At 43.0% G+C, this 20,983-nt stretch overlaps 1 protein-coding gene across 1 annotated transcript; it reads left to right on the forward strand.

Annotated features, from left to right (window-relative positions):
• The first annotated feature begins 4,655 nt into the window (after positions 1–4,655).
• LOC118384793 (caspase recruitment domain-containing protein 10-like) lies at positions 4,656–20,780 on the forward strand. Its single transcript, XM_052518311.1, has 25 exons — positions 4,656–4,836; positions 10,127–10,369; positions 12,331–12,468; positions 12,581–12,624; positions 12,684–12,766; positions 13,080–13,218; positions 13,426–13,614; positions 13,849–13,968; positions 14,159–14,281; positions 14,985–15,155; positions 15,360–15,458; positions 16,026–16,062; positions 16,646–16,683; positions 16,960–17,048; positions 17,252–17,298; positions 17,410–17,530; positions 17,679–17,856; positions 17,956–18,079; positions 18,264–18,504; positions 18,725–18,791; positions 18,878–18,980; positions 19,091–19,249; positions 19,425–19,537; positions 20,162–20,277; positions 20,423–20,780. The coding sequence occupies exons 1-25, from the start codon at positions 4,656–4,658 to the stop codon at positions 20,628–20,630; spliced, it is 3,171 nt and encodes a 1,056-aa protein (XP_052374271.1). The 3' UTR covers positions 20,631–20,780.
• The last annotated feature ends 203 nt before the right edge of the window (positions 20,781–20,983 follow it).

Genomic DNA, 20,983 nt, shown 5'->3' on the forward strand with positions numbered 1-20,983 from the left:
TTTCTACTGTGTTATTGACTTGTTAATTGTTTACTCCATGTGTAACTCTGTGTTGTCTGCTCACACTGCTATGCTTTATCTTGGCCAGGTCGCAGTTGCAAATGAGAACTTGTTCTCAACTAGCCTACCTGGTTAAATAAAGGTGAAATAAAAATATTATTTATAATATAGTCTTTTTTTGTTCATCTTTATCAAATGTGCCAATAATTTCAGATGTGACTGTAACTGGTCAGCCAAGTATTGCTGTTCCATTTTCAACATTACTGGGAGTCCCTCTAATAGGAAAGAGAAAAATGTCAGTATTTATTGTTTGGCCTTGCCACAACTTTCCATTTCTGTTTGAGTGCTTTTTCGAAAATGTGTCTAAACCCATTTAACACAACACTAAACATGAAAACATGAAAAGGCACATTATAAAATCAAAATGTTTTATGAAGTCTGAGTGGTCAACAAAGCTGTCTATAAATGCAGTTCATATGTGTGGCAGTGCTTACATTTAGATAGCCATGCATGCTATTTAATTTTAAAAAAAATGTTTACTAGGCAAGTCAGTTAAGAACAAATTCTTATTTTCAATGACATGGGTTAACTGCCTGTTCAAGGGCAGAACGACAGATTTTGTACCTTGTCAGCTCGGGGATTTGAACTTTTCGGTTACTTGTCCAATGCTCTAACCACTAGTCCAATGCTCTAACCACTAGTCCAATGCTCTAACCACTAGGCTACCCTGCCGCTACATGCAGTGGGGCAAAAAGGGATTTAGTCAGCCACCAATTGTGCAAGTTCTCACACTTAAAAAGATGAGAGAGGCCTGTAATTTTCATCATAGGTACACTTCAACTATGACAGACAAAATGAGATTTTTTTTCTCCAGAAAATCACATTGTAGGATTTTTAATTAATTTATTTGCAAATTATGGTGGAAAATAAGTATTTGGTCAATAACAAAAGTTTATCTCAATACTTTGTTATATACCCTTTGTTGGCAATGACAGAGGACAAACGTTTTCTGTAAGTCTTCACAAGTTTTTCACACACTGTTGCTGGTATTTTGGCCCATTCCTCCATGCAGATCTCCTCTAGAGCAGTGATGTTTTGGGGCTGTTGCCGGGCAACACAAACTTTCAACTCCCTCCAAAGATTTTCTATGGGGTTGAGATCTGGAGACTGGCTAGGCCACTCCAGGACCTTGAAATGCTTCTTATGAAGCCACTCCTTTGTTGCCCGGGCGGTATGTTTGGGATCATTGTCATGCTGAAAGACCCAGCCACGTTTCATTTTCAATGTCCTTGCTGATGGAAGGAGGGTTTCACTCAAAATCTCACAATTTACCTCCTGGGTGGCGCAGTGGTTAAGGGTGCTGTACTGCAGCGCCAGCTGTGCCATCAGAGTTCCTGGGTTTGCACCCAGGCTCTGTTGTAACCGACTGGGAGGTCCGTGGGGCGACTCACAATTGGCCTAGTGTTGCCCGGGTTAGGGAGGGCTTGGTCAGAGATTATCAGTGGTCTTGTATGTCTTCCATTTCCTAATAATTGTTCCCACAGTTGATTTCTCCAAACCAAGCTGCTTACCTATTGCAGATTCAGTCTTCCCAGCCTGGTGCAGGTCTACAATTTTGTTTCTGGTGTCCTTTGACAGTTCTTTGGTCTTGGCCATAGTGGAGTTTGACTGTTTGAGGTTGTGGACAGGTGTCTTTTATACTGATAACAAGTTCAAACTGGTGCCATTAATACAGGTAACGAGTGGAGGACAGAGGAGCCTCTTAAAGAAGAAGTTACAGGTCTGTGAGAGCCAGAAATCTTGCTTGTTTGTAGGTGACCAAATACTAATTTTCCACCATAATTTGCAAATAAATTAATGAAAAATCCTGCAATGTGATTTTCTGGATTTTTTTTCTCCTTTTGTCTGTCATAGTTGAAGTGTACCTATGATGAAAATTACAGGCCTCTCTCGTCTTTTTAAGTGGGAGAACATGCACAATTGGTGGCTGACTAAATACTTTTTTGCCCCACTGTACATCCTATAATTTAAAGGTTAATGACAACCACGTTTTTGGAAAGAAAGTGATAAAGATATAGCTGGCATGAGGCTAATATTGAATAAGGTGATGTTGGATGGTGCATTTGTGTGCATGTGCAAGGTGTGTACATTTTGCGTAGAGGGATGTTTTCTTTTAGGTGTGTCTCTAAGTGTGAGTGAGGGAGTTATTAAGACAAATAAGGCCTCAAATTTCAACCCATGACCCCTCCGCAAATTCTCGAACTATACAAACTGAACCACTAATGCCAATATGCTCCATTTTTAACTGGGCTTTATGTTACAGTCTGCGTCCTGCGCTACACAGGGCCTGATGGAAAACACAGACAGGTCTGTGGATGTGGCTGCTCTGCTACCCATGGCTCTGTGCCCAGATCCCAGTATAGTGTTCTGTGGTTAGGAGAGAGGGAATGTACTGGAATGGTTACTAGATCTACAAAACACAATGGGCTGAGTTTAATGGTGTTGGGATGGTTTTTCTGACTGAAAAATACATTTATAGTGAGGAGAACCATGGAAGGAGAGTGAGAGAAGTTGTTCTTATATAAAGAACCTTTCGCAAACCTTTCTTCTCTCACTCAGTTGCCAGTAATGGGACATATACAGATACCTTTGGTCTTCACTGAAATGTGTTACATTAATTGCGTCCTTTCATCCATTTTAGATTTTTTAACAATTTGACATTGGCTTGCTCAAAGTCTCTGATCCGTAGCCAGTTCCTTTATATTTCAGTTGGCAGCTATCAGCTTCTTCATGGTGCTTTGGTGATTGACAGAGTTCGTTCAAACACTGTTCCAAAGAAGCCCCTGTTCTAATGGAAGTTCTATGACATACACACAAAAAAATATATATATGTATAGTGCAAAATAAGGGTTCTTTGGCTTTTAACCAAAGCGGATCCCTTTTTGGTGGTATATAGAACCTTTTTTTAAAGGTTCTATAAAGAGCCATACTCATATACATACAGCAGAGTTTAGCTATGGTTATAACCCTTTTGGGTGCTAGATAGAACCCTTTTTAATGGTTCTATAAAGAACCATAGCGAAACCTTTATGGAGAACAGTAAAACAAAGAACCTTTCTCAATCTCAGAGGCTCTACAAAGAACCTTTTGGATAACCATGCAAGTTTTTAAAATTCTGGTTAGGCATGTTATATTGATAAAATTCCATAGGTGTTATTATTGTGTTATTTGACCAGTTGGATCAGGCATGCAAGCTCTGGAACGCCTAGGGGTCCCTGAGGGGAGAATTGAGAACAACTGATTTAGTCAACAGTTCTCAATTGACACAAGGCCATACGCGAGTGAGTCTTTCACAAGACACCGTTATTGGCCATAGTCATAATTAACATTTAAAAACATAACACAACAGGTTAGATCAACTGGAATGACACTCTCACTCACGGTAAAACCACACCCCCAAATATTCAAATGAACTGCCCCCACTACATTTGAATTATCACAAGAAGATAAACTAACACTTTCCTGAACTGCAAAGAACCATTAAAGGGCACAAACCCTTACCAAATAATCTAAGTGTGTAACCCTGTATTTTTATTTTTTATTATTCACCACAGGGTTTGAACTTGTTGGCAAAAAAGTGGACTGAACTCATTTGTGTGAAGTATATCTGTGTTTTGTAATTGCTGGCTGAGCAGCCGTTGACAAAGCAAAACAAAGAAGCTGCCAGTGACAGTCACTCACCCCTCAGCAAACATCCTGTTTCCTCTGAGCTTGTGAGGCCTGCCCAATCATAAAAAAAACTATACAGACTGTAATTGTTACTAATTATAGGACTTAGGAAATAATGTGGGTTAAGTGAGAGTGCTAACCTATTTCACAGTGCTGTGTTCTCTCACTCCAACTTTGTATAGACATCTAGAAATGCAGGGGGGTCAGCACGGGATCTTGAGAGTTAGGCACGCATGCCTTGGTGAAGTGCATTGCGTTTTTTGAGGAGCAGTCACTGTGTCTCCAGGAAATCGTTATTTTTCTGACTGACTGAGCTTGGCGACAGCCAGAATGCTAGAAGCTGCTGTGTTATCTGGACTGGAGTGAGCAGCTGCTGAGAAACCTGACCATCACAGTGGGCCCTGCCCTCATCATCAGCCTCTATCTGAGAGTTAATTGCTTTTGAAAGATGTCACTACCCAGCTGACTTATTTGAATCACAAATCACTTGGGGTGAATCCATTGAAAGAGAGCCCCTCCAACTTTTGAAAACAGTGCATAATGCCCAAAGAGAGCCTCCTCTGATGGGCTGAGGAAGTTTCTCTATGTATAGATGCATCCTTATTTTTCTCTCTTCTTTGTTTTTCCTCTGACTTATTTTTGTTTAAATAAAAAAATCCTAACACTGACACTCTGGAGCCTCCTTGGTGTTGTTGCATCTTTTGTGTTGATCTGAATCTAAAACAGGAAAATGCATAATCTCTTCCACATCATATGGGGACAATTAGAGGAGAATAAATTACAGAGCAAGATTTGAATTTACTCATGCCACCCATCCCTCTTTTGTTCTTTGTTATCCCCCAAAATAGTGAGGAAAGACACATTCTTTGTGGGGACAAAGGGTTGATTCTGCTGCAGCAGAGTCGACAGTGAGGCCCGAGTCAGAGATGGGGCCGTGGGTCTACTGGGTGAAGGCCAGTGTGGTTGTGCTGGACTGGGACAACGTATTCCACCACTGCAGCACTGGGCTCTGGGGCTCTCTCAATACCCTCTCTGTTTCTGTCACCTCAGAAATTAGAAGAATGATGTCCCCTCTGGGCCTGGCCTGTGGCCGCAGTGCTTCTGAATGTGAGAAGCAGGCTTTGAGAAAATATGAAAATGAAAGAGAGATGAGGAGAGGATGTGCTAAAGTTGTTTCAAACATCTATTTCTGAACATTAAGGCGCCTATGAATATCTAAAAACAAAGTAACGTATGCTTTATTTTGTAGGCCCCAGTGCTTTGGCTTCTGTGCTGTAGGCCCTGCTTCAGTCCAGCAGCTCTGAGACACTGGTCTGCTTGTTTATTCAGGGGAGGCCCAGGGACCGAGGGTAGGTTGACATTTCCTTTCAGTGTGTCAAGAGAAAGACACATTCGTTTGTCAGCCACCCCACATTTCCTGTCTCACATTGCACTGTAACTGAGAGACACATTCCCAGTTTATTTATTATTATTAAATGTTATTTTTTCCTTTTTTTGTAATTATCTTTTTTATTAGAATTGTAATAAACCATTTTGATCAGGGTTTACACAGACAACAAAACAAAGTGCACCACACAGATAGAGTACAGGGAGTTAACGCCTTCCCAGTTTAAACCCCCCTACTGTGCTCAGGCCAGACGCACCAGCCTGAATGCCTCTGCAATGTCACTGCTGACTTCTGTTGTAGTAACACAGTATCTGTCGAATTGTAAGTGCTAACACACTATCAGTCTTAACTGTAAGCGTTAAGTGGGCTTATCTAAATATCATTTCTAAGGTAGCAGCAGCCTTTCAAAAGCAATTACATAATATTGAAATGATTTGTCATTGTGTATGTAAGGCGTGGTCCCTCTATTGTAGACTGCTACAGCAGTTATAGGTAATAGGTTTTCATCATGATTCAAGATCTTGTAGTGAAAGAGAGACCATGAATAAGTCAGTGCTCAGTGGACCAGGCCAGGGTGAGTCACATGCTGGGCAAGAGCCCCGGGGTATAGCTATCTAACAAAACATAACATAGGACTAAACTGTCTCATATAGTCAATAGAATTAATCACAGATGTAATAAAAACAACTGGTATTATTGGTGTGAGCAATGGAACTTCCAAAGATATTGAAGAAAGAAAGAAAGGTGAATTAAACTGAGCAACTTTGTAAAGCACTGGGTGGATTGCTCCACCTTGTGGGAAAGCCCTTCTCTAGCCCCTCTTCAAAGCAGCTTTAATACCTAATTGAGTTGAAGGGAGTAAACTTTAAAAGTTCAACAGCAAAAATGACTGATCTTCATGATCTTAGATCTGTATGGCCTGTTGAAATGGAAGTTGTAGCCTACTGATGGCTGGTTACATTTGAACTATGGTAGGCTTTCCTTTTTAACAAGATATGTTTAAAGTTAAGCATACACTGTGTGCACAGGAATGTCCATTTCCAAAGACCAAGGCCACTTTATTGCAGGGAATTCGCTTTAACGGTCGACTTTGGACATGAAAACTGTCCAACTCCTCCACTTTCTCATTCTTCAAACAGAAAATGTTTCCATTGGGTTAACCAGAGCTACAGTATTTGGGTTAACCTGGCCTTAACCTAAAGTAGCAGGCTTAAAAGAAAATGCCGAGAGGAGTACCACATCCGGTTTTCAGAAGAAAAGGAAGCCTATGTTGAATTAGCTGTATCCCTGAAAACCGGATACATCCGGTTGTTGGAAATTTATCCTGGTTTGGTCATCTGGAATGATCAGGACAGTTGTGAACAATTGCTGATTGGTGGAATATGGGATGTGCAGACAATTGTGAGGAGGCGGGACTGCAAAGTTGGGGAGGGGTGTGATACTGTGTCCCAAGTACAACACAACCAGCTTCTCAATTCAATAGCATAGCCATAGTGGAATAGTAGTTTACGTTTCTATTGACTCATTCATCCTTTTATGATTGATCAAAAGGAAAAGTGGAATATCTGTCTGAGGAGTTTGCTTACAACACATCAATCCTTGACAATGAGTGGTAAGTGGGAAATTAAGATTTCTTCTTGTCATGTTTATTTTAATTACATTTTTAAAAGATTTCTTACCTGACTTTATCAGATAAAGTTAGATGACTCAATCAGTGGTGAAAAGTTGCGGCACTGAATGACACTTCACCCTCCTTATTGTCTTGTCAGTCACAGTTATTTTTAGTATTGTAAGCTCCAGTCAATTAATGTAGTAAATATTCATATTGCCAAGTAGTCTGAGGGGTGTTTATTTTTATTTTGAGATGTTGACACTGCTCTGGGAAAAAGTTGTTCTTGATAAAAAGTATCTTGTGTTTTCTATGGACTACATGAGTAGCCTACATGGGAAAAAGAGAGATGACAGGAAAAGATTCCACAGGACACAGATGTGTCTCGACCTGTGTGTCTGTTAGCCTATATGTGAGCAAGGGGTGTGTGGTTATGGAGCACTTACTTACCCCTCATTGTTGGTAAATAGCTAACTTTAAAACATATACTATGTTGCTTTAGACTTCTGCGGGAAAAATGGGGTGTCAGCTATGACACGGCGCCTTGAGTTGGAAAAAATCTATTTTGGTTATTGAACTACAGTAAGTGAAGTGGATTTACACCCAGTTACGGAATTAGATTATGGGTCCCTGATCTGTGCTACTAAAAGTGTCGAGAGTCTCAGTTGAACTTGTTTTTTCTTAGTCCAGGGAGATGGCACAACTGCTCCTCAGTAGTTGAGGTCTTTGTCTGCTATCACAGTAGGTTTTTAAGTGTGTGATATGAATCACATCAGTGTTTGCATTCTTGAGCTCTGAGACAGATTTAATGTCGTCCCTATCATTGTTTACAACCCACCAATCAACCTTGTGTAACACCAGGAGAAACTTGAGTAAATCATTGGTGCAGATAAATGCACCATCAAATGTGTTTATAGTACTGGAAGTTAATCCTACAGCCTGTTATACAGTGCATTCGGAAAGTATTCAGACCCCTTGACCTTTTCCACATTTTGTAACATTATAGCCTTATTCTAAAATCAATTAAATATTTTTCCCCCTCATCAACATACACACACTACTAAGGTAGCCTAGTGGTTAGAGCATTGGACTTGTAACTGGAAGGTTGCAAGTTCAAACCCCCGAGCTGACAAGGTACAGATCTGTCGTTCTGCTCCTGAACAGGCAGTTAACCCACTGTTCCTAGGCCGTCATTGAAAATAAGAATTTTTTCTTAACTGACTTGCCTGGTTAAATAAAGGTAAAATTAAAAAATGACAAAGCAAAAACAGGTTTTTAGAATTTTTTGCAAATGTATTAAAAAGATAAACTGAACTATCACATTTCTATAAGTATTCAGACCCTTTACTCAGTACTTTGTTGAATCATCTTTGGCAGTGATTACAGCCTGGAGTCTTCTCGGGTATGATGCTACAAGCTTGGCACTCCTGCATTTGGGGAGTTTCTCCCAGTCTTCTCTGGAGATCCTCTCAAGCTCTATCAGGTTGGATGGGGAGCATCACTGCACATCTATTTTCAGGTCTCTCCAGAGATGTTCAATCGGGTTCAAGTCTGGGCTCTGGCTGGGCCACTCAAGGACATTCAGAGACTTCTTCCGAAGCCACTCCGGTGTTATTTTGGCTGTGTGCTTAGGGTCGTTGTCCTGTTGGAAGGTGAACCTTGAACCCAGTCTGAGGTCCTAAGCGCTCTGGAGCAGGTTTTCATCAAGGATCTCTCTGTACTTTGCTTCATTCATCTTTCCCTCAATCCTGACCAGTCTTCCAGTCCCTGCTGCAGAAAAACCCACAGCATGGTGGTGCCACCACTGTGCTTCACCGTAGGGATAGTGCCAGTTTTCCTCCGGACGTGAAACTTGGTATTCAGGCCAAACAATTCAATCTTGGTTTCATTAAACCAGAGAACCTAGTTTCCCATGGTCAGAGTCCTTTAGGTGCCTTTTGGCAAATTCTAAGCAGGCTGTCATGTGCCTTTTACTGAGGAGTGGCTTCCATCTGGCTATTCTACCATAAATGCCAGATTGGAGGAGTGCTGCGGAGATGGTTGTCCTTCTTGAAGGTTCTCCCATCTCCACAGAGGATCTCTGGAGCTCTGTCAGGGTGACCATCGGGTTCTTGGTCACCCCCCTGACCAAGGCCCTTCTCCCCCGATTGCTCAATTTGGCTGTGCGGCCAGCTCTAGGAAGGGTCTCGGTGGCTACAAACTTCTTCCATATAAGAATGATGGAGGCCACTGCGTTCTTGGGGACCTTCAATGCTACAGATTTTTTGGGGTACCCATCCCCAGATCTGTGCCTCGACACAATCCTGTCTCGGAGCTCTACGGACAATTCCTTCAATGTTATGGCTTGGTTTTTCCTCTGACATGCACTTTCAACTGTGGGACTTTATATAGACAGGTGTTTCTTTCCAAATCATGTCCAATCAATTGAATTTACAACAGGTGGACTCCAATCAAGTTGTAAAAACATCTCAAGGATGATCAATGGAAACAGGATGCACCTGAGCTCAATTTCGAGTCTCATGGCAAAGGGTCTGAATACTTATGTAAATAAGTGTTAGGTTCTTATTTTTGAGAGTAAATAACTCAAGGACACTAGATAAGCTTTAACCAAGTTTAATTCTTCCCAAAGGTTCTGTACAGCTGTAATTCAGACAACCCAACATTTCTCCCATCACAGATATATATATATCCCACTTAAGACACTCCTCCTGCTCTCCAATCCTTACATCTTATGGTTCTACAGGAAAAGAGTAACAGGATACTAAACCCTTATTACTCCCTTCAGGGGATCTGACCTCACCTCCTGACCTCAACCCCTCCTTCACCTAATCCACAGATGTCTATCTGTCTCCCCTATATCTAAATGTTGCTCTCCTCCCATCCACCCAACACATTCCAAAGCCATATGTCTTTCTACAGAGAACCATTCACTTCTGACATAAAACTCAGTCTCTTTCACTATTCTATGCTTCTTCTCCATCATTTATTTAATATCTCAATGTTCAAAATGTCAAATCAAACATAAGGTATGTCTGTTTTTTTAGCAAACATTTCTAAAAATCTGTTTTCGCATTGTCATTATGGGGTATTGTGTGTAGATTAATGAGGAAAACCAATTTTTGAATACATTTTAGAATACGGCTGTAAAGTAAAAAAATGTGGAAAAAGTCAAGCGGTCTGAATACTTTCCGAATGCTCTGTATGTTAAATGCAAAATAATCCCCTCCAGCTTTCCTTGGAGCACAGCCAGAGAAGCACCTCCTTTTGCTCCTTCTCACAATGCAGCAGACAATGGCCATAAACTGTATCATCAACATAGTTTGAGCCTGTTCTCTTTATAACACAGAATGTTGGCTCCTCTTTCAAACCAGTCCTGTATTAACTTGCTTTATCTGTACCAGGCATCACAGTATGGGTGAAGGATTATGACACGGGACAGGAAGAGGGGCGGCCGGTGTCCCCGTTCTCTGAGGAGTGCTGTGAGGAGCTGTGGGACAGGGTGGAGGGGGTGAGGCACAAGCTGACCCGCATCCTGAACCCAGCCAAGCTCACCCCCTACCTGAGGCAGTGTAAGGTCATCGACGAGCAGGATGAGGATGAGGTCCTCAACTCCATCCAGTACCCACTACGTATCAGCAAGGCTGGTGAGAGAGAGGAAGGGAGAGGGAATGTGTGGGAGCAAAAAAGAGAGGGAGAATGAGAGAAAAATTATGGAAGTGAATGAGAAGAGTGCAAAAGGTACAGTTGAAGTTGGAAGTTTACATACACCTTAGCCAAATACATTTAAACTCAGTTTTTCACAATTCGTGACATTTAATCCTAGTAAAAATCCCCTGTCTTCGATAAACCTGTCAGAATAATAGTAGAGAGAATGATTTATTTCAGCTTTTATTTGTTTCATCACATTCCCAGTTGGTCAAAAGTTTACATACACTCAATTAGTATTTGGTAGCATTGCCTTTAAATTGTTTAACTTGGGTCAAACATTTCGGGTAGCCTTCCACAAGTTTCCCACAATAAGTTGGGTGAATTTGGTCCCATTCCTCCTGACAGAGCTGGTGTAACTGAGTCAAGTTTGTAGGCCTCCTTGCTCGCACACACTTTTTCAGTTTTGCCCACAAATGTTCTATAGGCTTGAGGTCAGGGCTTTGGATGGCCACTCCAATACCTTGACTTTGTTGTCCTTAAGCCATTTTGCTACAACTTTGGAAGTATGCTTGGGGTCATTGTTCATTTGGAAGACCCATTTTTGACCAAGCTTTAACTTCCTGACTGATGTCTTCAGATATATCCACATAATTTTCCTTCCATGTGATGCCATCTATTCTGTGAAGTGCACCAGTCCCTCCTGCCGCAGAGCACCCCCACAACATGATGCTGCCACCCCAGTGCTTCAAGGTTGGGATGGTGTTCTTCAGCTTGCAAGCCTTCCCCTTTTTCCTCCAAACATAATGATGGTCGTTATGGCCAAACAGTTCTATTTTTGTTTCATCAGACCAGAGAACATTTCTCCAAAAAGTACGAACTTTGTCCCCATGTGCAGTTGCGAACTGTAGTCTGGCTTTTTTATGGCGGTTTTGGAGCAGTGGCTTCTTCCTTGCTGAGTGGCCTTTCAGGTTATGTCGATGTAGGACTCGTTTTACTGTGGATATAGATAGTTTTGTACCTGTTTCCTCCAGCATCTTCACAAGGTCCTTTGCTGTTGTTCTGGGATTGATTTGTACTTTTCGCTCTATTCATCCCTATGAGACAGAACATGTCTACTTCCTGAACGGTATGATGGCTGCATGGTCCCATGGTGTTTATACTTGAGTACTATTGTTTGTACAGATGAACGTGGTACCTTCAGGCATTTGGAAATTGCTCCTAAGGATGAACCAGACTTGTGGAGGTCTACAATTTATTTTCTGAGGTCTTGGCGGATTTCTTTAGATTTTCCCATGATGCCTAGCAAAGAGGCACTGAGTTTGAAGGTAGGCCTTGAAATACATCCACAGGTACACCTCCAATTGACTCAAATTATGTCAATTAGCCTATCAGAAGCTTCTAAAGCCATGACATTTTCTGGAATTTTAACCGACTTGCCAAACCTATAGTTTGTTAACAAAAATTTGTGGAGTGGTTGAAAAACGAGTTTTAATGACTCCAACCTAAGTGTATGTAAACGTCCGACTTCAACTGTAAGTGAGAGGAGGCAGGGAGAGAGGAGGTAGGTCGGAGAGAGTGAGGTAAGTAGGGGTTTGTGCCGTGTGAGAAAACGGTGGTTAGGAAGGATAGCAAAGAGGGGAGTGAGAGACAGAGGGAGGGGAGACTGTTATGAGTAACGAGGCAGGAGATCAAGATGAAAGGAATGAAGGAGTGGCCACTAGCTAGGTAAAGGAGAGGGAGAGATAAAGGAGGAGGTAGACAGATGGGGAGTGAAAAAGACGGGGAGAGAGGAAGAAACAGAGAGATGAGGTTAGAGAGGAAAAGATGACAAAGGGATTACCTGGAACATGAGCAGCTTTCACACTTTTGTCAGTACAGTACTTACAGTGTCTCCATCTTCAGGATGTATTGTCGTCTTCGTCTTATAAACTTTAATGATGTCCTAACTGTTTATCAGGACGTTTGATTGACATCCTGCATGGGCGGGGCCAGCGTGGCCTGCAGGCCTTCATGGAGTCTTTGGAGTTCTACCACCCCGAGCAATACACTCAGCTCACTGGACAACAGCCCACCCAGCGCTGCTCCATCATCTTGGGTGAGGATTTGTCCCCAAATATCCCCCTTCCACTCCTGTATGACCAGTGTTCCCCCATCCCCCATTTACCTCCATTGTGTCCCCCATTGTGTCCCCCACTGTGTCCCCCCAGATGAGGAGGGTCCAGAGGGCCTGACTCAGTTCCTGCTGCTCGAGGTGTGTAAGCTGAGGAGCAGCTGCTGGGGAGCCGCGTGTGTGAGCGCCGCCTGTCCCAGCGTTGCCGTGTGGCCGAGGAGGAGCGTAGCCGGGCTGAACGCAAGACACTGGACCTACGACATGACCGGCTGCAGATAGAGAGGTACACCACACGGAACCACACATACAGGGCTTAAAGCACTGTGAGACAAATGACACTAGCATTAAAGTTTGATTAATTGAACTTCACAGGTAAAACCACACAGACATCTGGTTGTTATCCACAAGGCCCAACAATGTGCATTGCACCCAAAGTGAATGACAGTATTCAGACTGGAACTTGAAACATTGGGAATGATATACATAAACTACATTCGTGATAAGCCATGGTCCATGGCTGTCATACATTTCTTTAATAGGGATGTACAGTTTCTATGTCCAGTGTACTGAGAGCTGGCTGAATGTGTCTCCCACAGGCTGCGTCAGGACTGGGAGGCAGGCAGCAGGGAGTTGGCCCGGTTGAAGGACAGGCACCTGGAACAGGCTGTGAAATACTCGCGTGCTCTGAAGGATCAGGCCAAGGCCTCCGCACGTGAGAGAGAGCTACTGGAACAGGTATAGAGAGGAGAGGGTGACAAGGGGTCTGATGGGTTGTTGAAGGAGAGGGAGGGTGACTGGGACAGAAGAAAGCAGCTGGTGAAAGATAAAAGGATGGATGGAGGGTATACATTTTTTTGAAAGAGTTGTTGGGACATGCCTTTATAGGAAGCCTTTTCCCTGGTAGGATTCCCTTGTAATACTCTTACTCAACCTTTTCTACAGATGGAGCATCTGAAGACCAAACTGATAGAGGCAGAGAAAGAGACTGACAGTTGTCCTGTCTCTATTGCGCCAGTCAGAAGGAACAGGGGTGTCGCCCATCACACGAACGGCACCCCCGCTGTTCCCAAGAAGAGTGAGAAGCCACTACAGCACATTGACATTCAGAAGTCAGGTCACATTGAAACACAGGTAGAGCCACCACTCAGAGTGAATCTGATTCAGGTCACATTGAAACACAGGTAGAGCCACCACTCAGAGTGAATCTGATTCAGGTCACATTGAAACACAGGTAGAGCCACCACTCAGAGTGAATCTGATTCAGGTCACATTGAAACACAGGTAGAGCCACCACTCTGAGTTTGTGATGTTTTCCCGCCCCGACGGTGCTGCTCTAACTCTTGTATTGTTCCGTTTTGACCTCAGGCTCTGTTGGACATCCTGAAGCAGGACCGCAGGGAGGCAGCAGAGCAGAGACACGAGCTGTGTGGCAACATCGCCAGACTACAGGGAGAGCTGGAGAGCTCTGAGGATTTCAGGGACAAGGTGAGAGCAGAGAAAGGGCCTATTCACGCCATTCTCTCCCATTATTCACTCTCAGAAGTCACTGAGCTGGTGACAGTTTTTCAAGTTGTCTTTGTTCAGGCTTCATAAAGTGTTAAAACACGCCTCTTGTATATCAACACAATTGTATTATTCTGTCTTTGATTGTATGGTGTGTTGTGTTGTGAAGCAGGAGTCTCAGTGTGAGCAGCTGCAGTTGAAGGTGAGGACTCTGCAGCTGGACTGGGAGACGGAACAGAAAAGGAGCATTTCCTACTTCAACCAGATTATGGAGCTGGAGAAGGAGAGGGACCAGGTCAGTAGGTCTGAGTAGGGATACGGGTTAGAATCAACGAATCAATGTATGGTAAGGTTTTTGTTTCTGTTGGTTTAAATTGTTCATGGCTGTTTGGACACTGAATGAACATGCACAGAGTGTAACGGTTGTCTGTGGTGGAAGAAGAGGAGGACCAATGCTCAGCGTGGTAAGTGTCCATAGTGTTAATTTATTATCATGAACACAAAAACAAATTAACGAGAACGAACGAAACAGTCCTGTATGGTAAATACACAAATCAGAAAACAATCACCCACAACTCAAGGGTGAAAACAGGCTACCTAAGTATGGTTCTCAATCAGGGACAACTATTGACTCTGATTGAGAACCACACCAGGCCAAACACAGAAATCCCAAATCATAGAAAAAAGAACATAGACGGCCCACCCCAAATCACGCCCTGACCATACTAAAAGAAAGACAAAACAAAGTAACTCAGGTCAGAACGTGACACAGAGGAATATTGAGGTCGGAGTGTTGAGTTTGAGGCCTTTTTGCAGGATAATATAAGGCCTTTCTCTGCATAGTTGCCCCATTACTCACCGTAATACATAATTTTTGTCTAGTCATGCAGGTGTTTCCACTACTCAGTATCTCCCCCACTCTGTGTTTGCCTGTCTCCTCATAACTCATCTCTCTAGCACGTTCTCTCCTCCTCCCTCTGATACTGTATATCCTTCAGGCTCTGCGCAGTCGAGACAGCCTGCAGTTGGAGTATACTGACTGCCTATTGGACAAGAACCGCCTGCGTAAACGCATCGCAGAGCTGCAGGCCAATCTAGAGCAGCAGCAGAGAGAGCTGGAGAAAGAGAAGGACAGGAGCAGGGAGCAGAGTTCCCCCTGTATGCACTGTGTGAGTCTCAGCTACTGTATGTACACACATTCTGTGTACACACTTTTGATTATACTTGCACAACACAAGTGTGTTTTCCCTATTCTGTCAGACATACAGTTTCACACACTCACAAAAATATGACAATCAAATTACAGTGTGGACCGACCTGTTAGCCTTCTCCTGTACTCTTCTAATGTGATTGTCTCTCTGTCCCTCTCCTAGTCTCACCTGTCTCTGTGCAGCGAGGACCAGTGCTACGGGCCCTGCTGCTCCCGAGACCTCAGCCTTCTGCCCAACGGCACTCACCAGCTGCTCTGCAAGGTCAGAGTTCATTGCCATCTTATCATCTTCGTTGGCAGCAGCTAGAATATTAGCAACATTATAGTGTTATGATCAACAGCAGCCACAACATTTATCTCTTCATAATCATGTAATAAATAGTCCTTGAGGAGTGTGGCAGTGTTGCTGTCCAACCCGTCTTTTCATTTGACTCATTCAGAGTTGTACTTAAGTAGGTACCATTGAGCTGATCCCCGTAACAATAATGATACTTTTACTTGGCATGGTTATTCATGGTCTACTTACAGAGAATATTATTTTTAGATCAGGGTGAAGCAACTCCTGTGTGCTAATTAGGTCACATTGTTGTTTTGCATAGAGTTAGAGATATTATGTTTTATGTATTGTTTATTTCACTTTTGTTTATTACCTACTTCACTTCTTTGGCAATGTTAACATATGTTTCCCATGCCAATAAAGCCCCTTGAACTGAACTGAATTGATGTTGCCAGAGAGGAATTTGTGTAACTGTCAGCATGTTGGTACGTGTAGGATACCTTTCAGTGAACAGATGTTGATGATGTCTCTGTTTTCATTTCTGTGTCACAGTCTCCCTCTACAGACCAAACCCATGACCACTCCGAAGGTAAGCCTACATTTCAAATCAAATCAAATGTTATTTGTCACATACACCGAATACAACAGACCTTGCAGTAAAATGCTTACTTACATGCCCTTAACTAACAATGCAGTTAAGAAAAATACCAACAAAAATAAGAAATAAAAGTAACAAATAATTAAAGAGCAGCAGTAAAATAACAATAGTGAGGCTATATACAGGGGGTAGAGTTGAGATGAATGCAGTGTTTCCCAACCAAGGGTACTTGGCCTATCCACAGAGGGTACTTTAAGGGTACTCTGGGGTAGAGCAAAATATACTTGGTAGTCGAGTAACGGAAAACGGTTGGGAACCACTGGATTAGGGGATTGGGGTTTTGCAAGAATAGCATTGAAGAAAAGAGCATTCCTGAGTTGATCCCTTTTTTTTTCATTTTGCTTTATTTATTCTACATTTTTATATCACTGTAGCTGATGAAGGATAAACCTTGTATTTGAACTACTGTTTGAATAAGACATGGTAGAAATAGGCATGGCCAAAACAAATGTGGTTTTTTGGACCACTTTGATGAGAGAGGCTTAGACTTCTAAATACTTTCTTTTGTCTGCAGGTTCCCGTTCAAACTCAGAGGAGAATTTCTTGACAGCAGTGAGTTGTTACATTACTCCACAACACTTTGTGACATGCCAACATATCAAAGCATCATGTCTCATCTTGCGTTAATCTATATTATATTAACAAATGTATTTTTCTCACTGAACTAGTATAGCTGTGAATACACACAGTATATGTGGAGTATTGAATAATTAATCAACTTTTTCAAGTTGTCTTGGAGTAAATGAATAGGTTTTAAATTGTTGGCCTGCATCTATACTTTAGTCATTCTCTATTTCCCTTTTTGTTTGTGTCCTGTGTGTTTTACAGACAGTGGACAGTGAGAGGGATGTTAACAGGCTCTCCATCTTCCCCTTCCCTCCCTGCATGAACTCCATCAACCGCAGGGTCAACATAGAGTATGTCATACCCATAGAATTAGGAATTAGAATTATTATTAATTTAATAGGATATCTATGGTCATACCATAGCAGATCAACTTTTACATTATTCTCTGATATGGAGATATCACTCTCTTAAATCCCATGTTATGCTGGAAATGCATTTAAAACTAAGTAAATTATGATGAAAGGTCCTCTATTGTGATCTTATCCCTTTACAGGTTTGATCTGGACTCCTGGGGCAGTGATGAGAATGAGAACCTCACAGGTTTGGTTTAGTTCAGTACAACCCTCATGTCCGTCTAAGTCTGTAGCTACCTGTAATACATGTAACCCCGGCTAAATATAGATGTGTGTATCTCATTATGTTGTGTTTCAGGAGTCCAGAGTGAGGTCTCCCTGTCGAACTCCTGTAGCTCCCTGCATTCTCACCTCTTCGCCCCTGACCTCATCAACCTGCCCCCTGTCCCACCTCACAAACCCAACTACAGCAGTCTCGGGTATGTCTCCATCTCTGTGCTGCCTACATCAGGGCAGCTAATCCAACGTAGTGTATGTACACATGCTAACCCTTTATGGTGTGAGATATAGTCTTAACTGTATACTGATAAGTGTAATTACCATCTCTCTTTCCCCTTCCTCTTTCAGTTTCGAGCCCCTGTCCCCCGTACCAAGTCCCCCCACTACGCACAAAAGAGGAAGAGGCAGCCTGGCAGATGACATCAACATCATTGGGGGCAACCGCACAGGCATCTTTGTTAGCAGCGTCAGAGCTGGTTCTCCTGCTGAGCAGTGGGGTCTGAAGGAGGGCAGTGAGTTACTGGAGGTGAGAAACAGAGACATACAGACAGATGGACAGACAAACAGATAGTAGAAAAACAGCCACACAGGCCTGAGTATAACTGTCTCTCTCCTCCCTGTCCAGCTGGAGAAGGTTCTGTTTGGTGGGGGCAGTGTGCTGATGGGCCAGTGCACTGGAGAGGTGGCCCACTTCTCTCTGCAGTGGTGGACAGAGCCCTCTTCTCTCAAACACCAGACCAACACAGAGGGTGATGTTCTGAGACAGCTTTTACAGTTATTTTCCTTGACTGATGTGCTTTTTCAGTACAGTACACCTTTATAGTAAATGGTCTTTCTTGGTCTTTATCCAGATGTCAGACTGTTTATAGAACCATAAAAGATCAAATAATAGAGTGTGTGTAACTAACTGCCCACCCCTTTTCCTCTTCTCAGCCTACTCCAAGTTATGTGCCCAGCTCCCTTCTCCTAACTTCTACGGTGCTGACTCCTTCTACGTGCGCGTCAACCTGGACCTGGACCCTCATAACGACATGCCCTGTCTGGGGGTGCGCTGTGATGACATAATACACGTCACTGACACCCGTTACAATGGGAAGTACCAGTGGCGCTGCACCCTGATGAACCCCCGCACAGCCAAGCCCTTGCAGGCGGGGGTCATGCCCAATTACAACAGGTAAGGGAGAGGTGCCACGTACTGTCACCTTTGTGACAGACTTCAAATGAACGGGTTATATAATGTAAAACATTTTAATAAGCATGAGAAGAAGATTAAACGTTCCATTAATCTATAATAGACAGTTGTGCAAACATTTAGCTTTGTTAGACTGCACTCACAAACTGCATAAGACACGTAATGATAAATGTGTTTCCCCCTACATCTTTCTCTATCTCAGAGCCCAGCAGCTGTTATTGGTGAGGTTACGTACCATAGCCCTGGAGCAGAAGGATTTCAAAAAAAAAGTATGTCTCCTCTTGTCCCTACGGTGTGTGAAATCTCTGGTAACCAAGGGTAACCAGACTACTGATTCCTCCATTCCTCCCTGTAGGTATCCAAGAAGGGCTCTGAGCGTGTACGATTGGTCAAGGCTGTCCCCCCCAGCTGTCGTGGAATTGGTTCCACCCCACAGGTCCTTTACACACTCAGCAACCGTAAGCTTCTCCCAAATGACTTTATTGATCTTTTTTGTTTGTCCTTTGAAGACTATAGTAAGATAAAAATGCATGAACCTAAATGTGCGTGTGTGTGTGTCTTTGCTCAGGTCATGAGGAGCACCTGATTCCTTACAGTATGGTCCAGCCAATACAGGTCATGACCAAACGGCCTGTCATCTTCTCCCCCTCCTTGTTCTCTCGTGGCATCATAGAGAGACTGCTTCAGCCAGCAGAGTCTGGACTGGACTTCAACACCTGCCAACCAGGTACACACACACATGCAGACACCCATGGTTATTTACATAGTGTCACTACAGACTCAAATTTCAGAAGCACTAGTTGCATGCTTGTTGTCCTTCTTGCATGATCGGCTGTGTTTTAAAGTAATTACGTGTAGATATGTTGCCTCTCTACCGCTTCTCATGGAGTGATGTCTTTCAGAGCTAATCCAGGCCACAGAGAGAAATGATAAGAGTGTCTTCCTGCTAGATGCTTCCACCCCAGAGCAGGCTCTTGGAATCAGTCTGCAGTCTATTCAGGAAGTAATAAGCCAGGTATACACTCTTTCTTTCATTAATTCTCTGTCTCTCTCACACTCACACACACACACAAACAAACACTTCCCATGGGGCAAAAACTGTGTCAATTTGTATTTTTTATTTAACCTTTCTTTAACTAGGCAAGTCAGTCAAGAATAAATTCTTATTTACAATGACGGCCTACCCCGGCCAAACACTCCTCTAACCCTGACGACGGGCCAATTGTGCACCACCCTATGGGACTCCCGATCACAGCCAGATGTTATACAGCCTGTAATCTAACCAGGGTCTGTAGTGACGCCTCTTGCACTGAGATGCAGTGCCTTAGACCGCTGCGCCACTTGGGAGCCCCAAAATGTTGCTTCCACGCTATTTCAACAAGGAAATGTTATGTAATGATGCTTAATCGACTTGGAAAACTGAATGGATTTGAAAAAGTCATCAACATAAGGGAATTTTGTCTTTTTTCATCAAACATTTAACCTAAATCCAATGACATGGTGACATTTTTTTTGTTGATTTTACATTGAATTCATGATAGTTGACAACTACACCTAATGTAAATCAAAACTAGAGGTTGAACTGTCTGTGCCCAGTGGGTTACCTTTCCCATATAGGTTTCTGTGTCTTGTCTCTCAGGACAAGCACTGTCTGTTGGAGCTAGGCCTGAGTAGTGTGGAGGGCCTTCTGAGGCAGGGGGTCTACCCTATCGTCATTAATATCCGACCCAAGAACAAAAAACACAAGAAGTTAAAGTAGGTGCCTGACTGACTATCTGTATTTGTGCGTGTTTACAATACACTTTTAGATCATAAGTTATTCTATTTTTGTAGTTGTATGTTCTCTAATCCAATTTATAAACAGTAGTTACAAAGTCAATCTATTTTGCCCCATTGACAGGAAGTTGCTGACCGGGCGAGGGGAGGATGGCATGATGGAGGAGGTGTGTCAGGCGGACAAGCAGCAGCTGGAGACCCTGCCCCTGCTCTACCACACTTTGGAACCCAGCACCTGGAGCTGCACCGAGGATTTGCTTCTCGCCATACGCAATGTCATCCACAGCCAGCAGAAGGCACTGCTGTGGGTTGAGTTGGAAAGGCTCCAATAGATCCCAATGTTTTCACCCAGTTTTATTATTTTACTAATTTGATACAATTATCGTATACATTTCACACACACCCATTTAGATACCTAGTTCTACCACAGTAAATATGAAGTTTCATGTTCATTTGATGAATTAAACCTTACAAGCTCAGTAGTAATGTTTTAATGTTGTATTTCTTGTCTACCTATGTGTAACAGTATAACTTTAGACCGTTCCCTCGCCCATACCCGGGCGCGAACCAGGGACTCTCTGCACACATCAACAACAGTCAACCACGAAGCATCGTTACCCATTGCTCCACAAAAGCCGCAGCCCTCGCAGAGCAAGGGGAACAACTACTTCAAGGTCTCGGAGCA

This window comes from Oncorhynchus keta, chromosome 5 (genome assembly GCF_023373465.1).
Source record: "Oncorhynchus keta strain PuntledgeMale-10-30-2019 chromosome 5, Oket_V2, whole genome shotgun sequence".
In the NCBI taxonomy this organism is placed as follows: Eukaryota; Metazoa; Chordata; class Actinopteri; order Salmoniformes; family Salmonidae; genus Oncorhynchus; species Oncorhynchus keta.

Coding starts and splice junctions, on each gene's coding strand:
- LOC118384793 (XM_052518311.1), top strand. CDS start 4,656: ATGGGGCCGTGGGTCTACTGGGTGAAGGCCAGTGTGGTTGTGCTGGAC. Junction 4,837..10,126: donor TGGCCGCAGTGCTTCTGAAT/GTGAGAAGCAGG, acceptor TATCTGTACCAG/GCATCACAGTATGGGTGAAG. Junction 20,278..20,422: donor AAAAAACACAAGAAGTTAAA/GTAGGTGCCTGA, acceptor CCCCATTGACAG/GAAGTTGCTGACCGGGCGAG.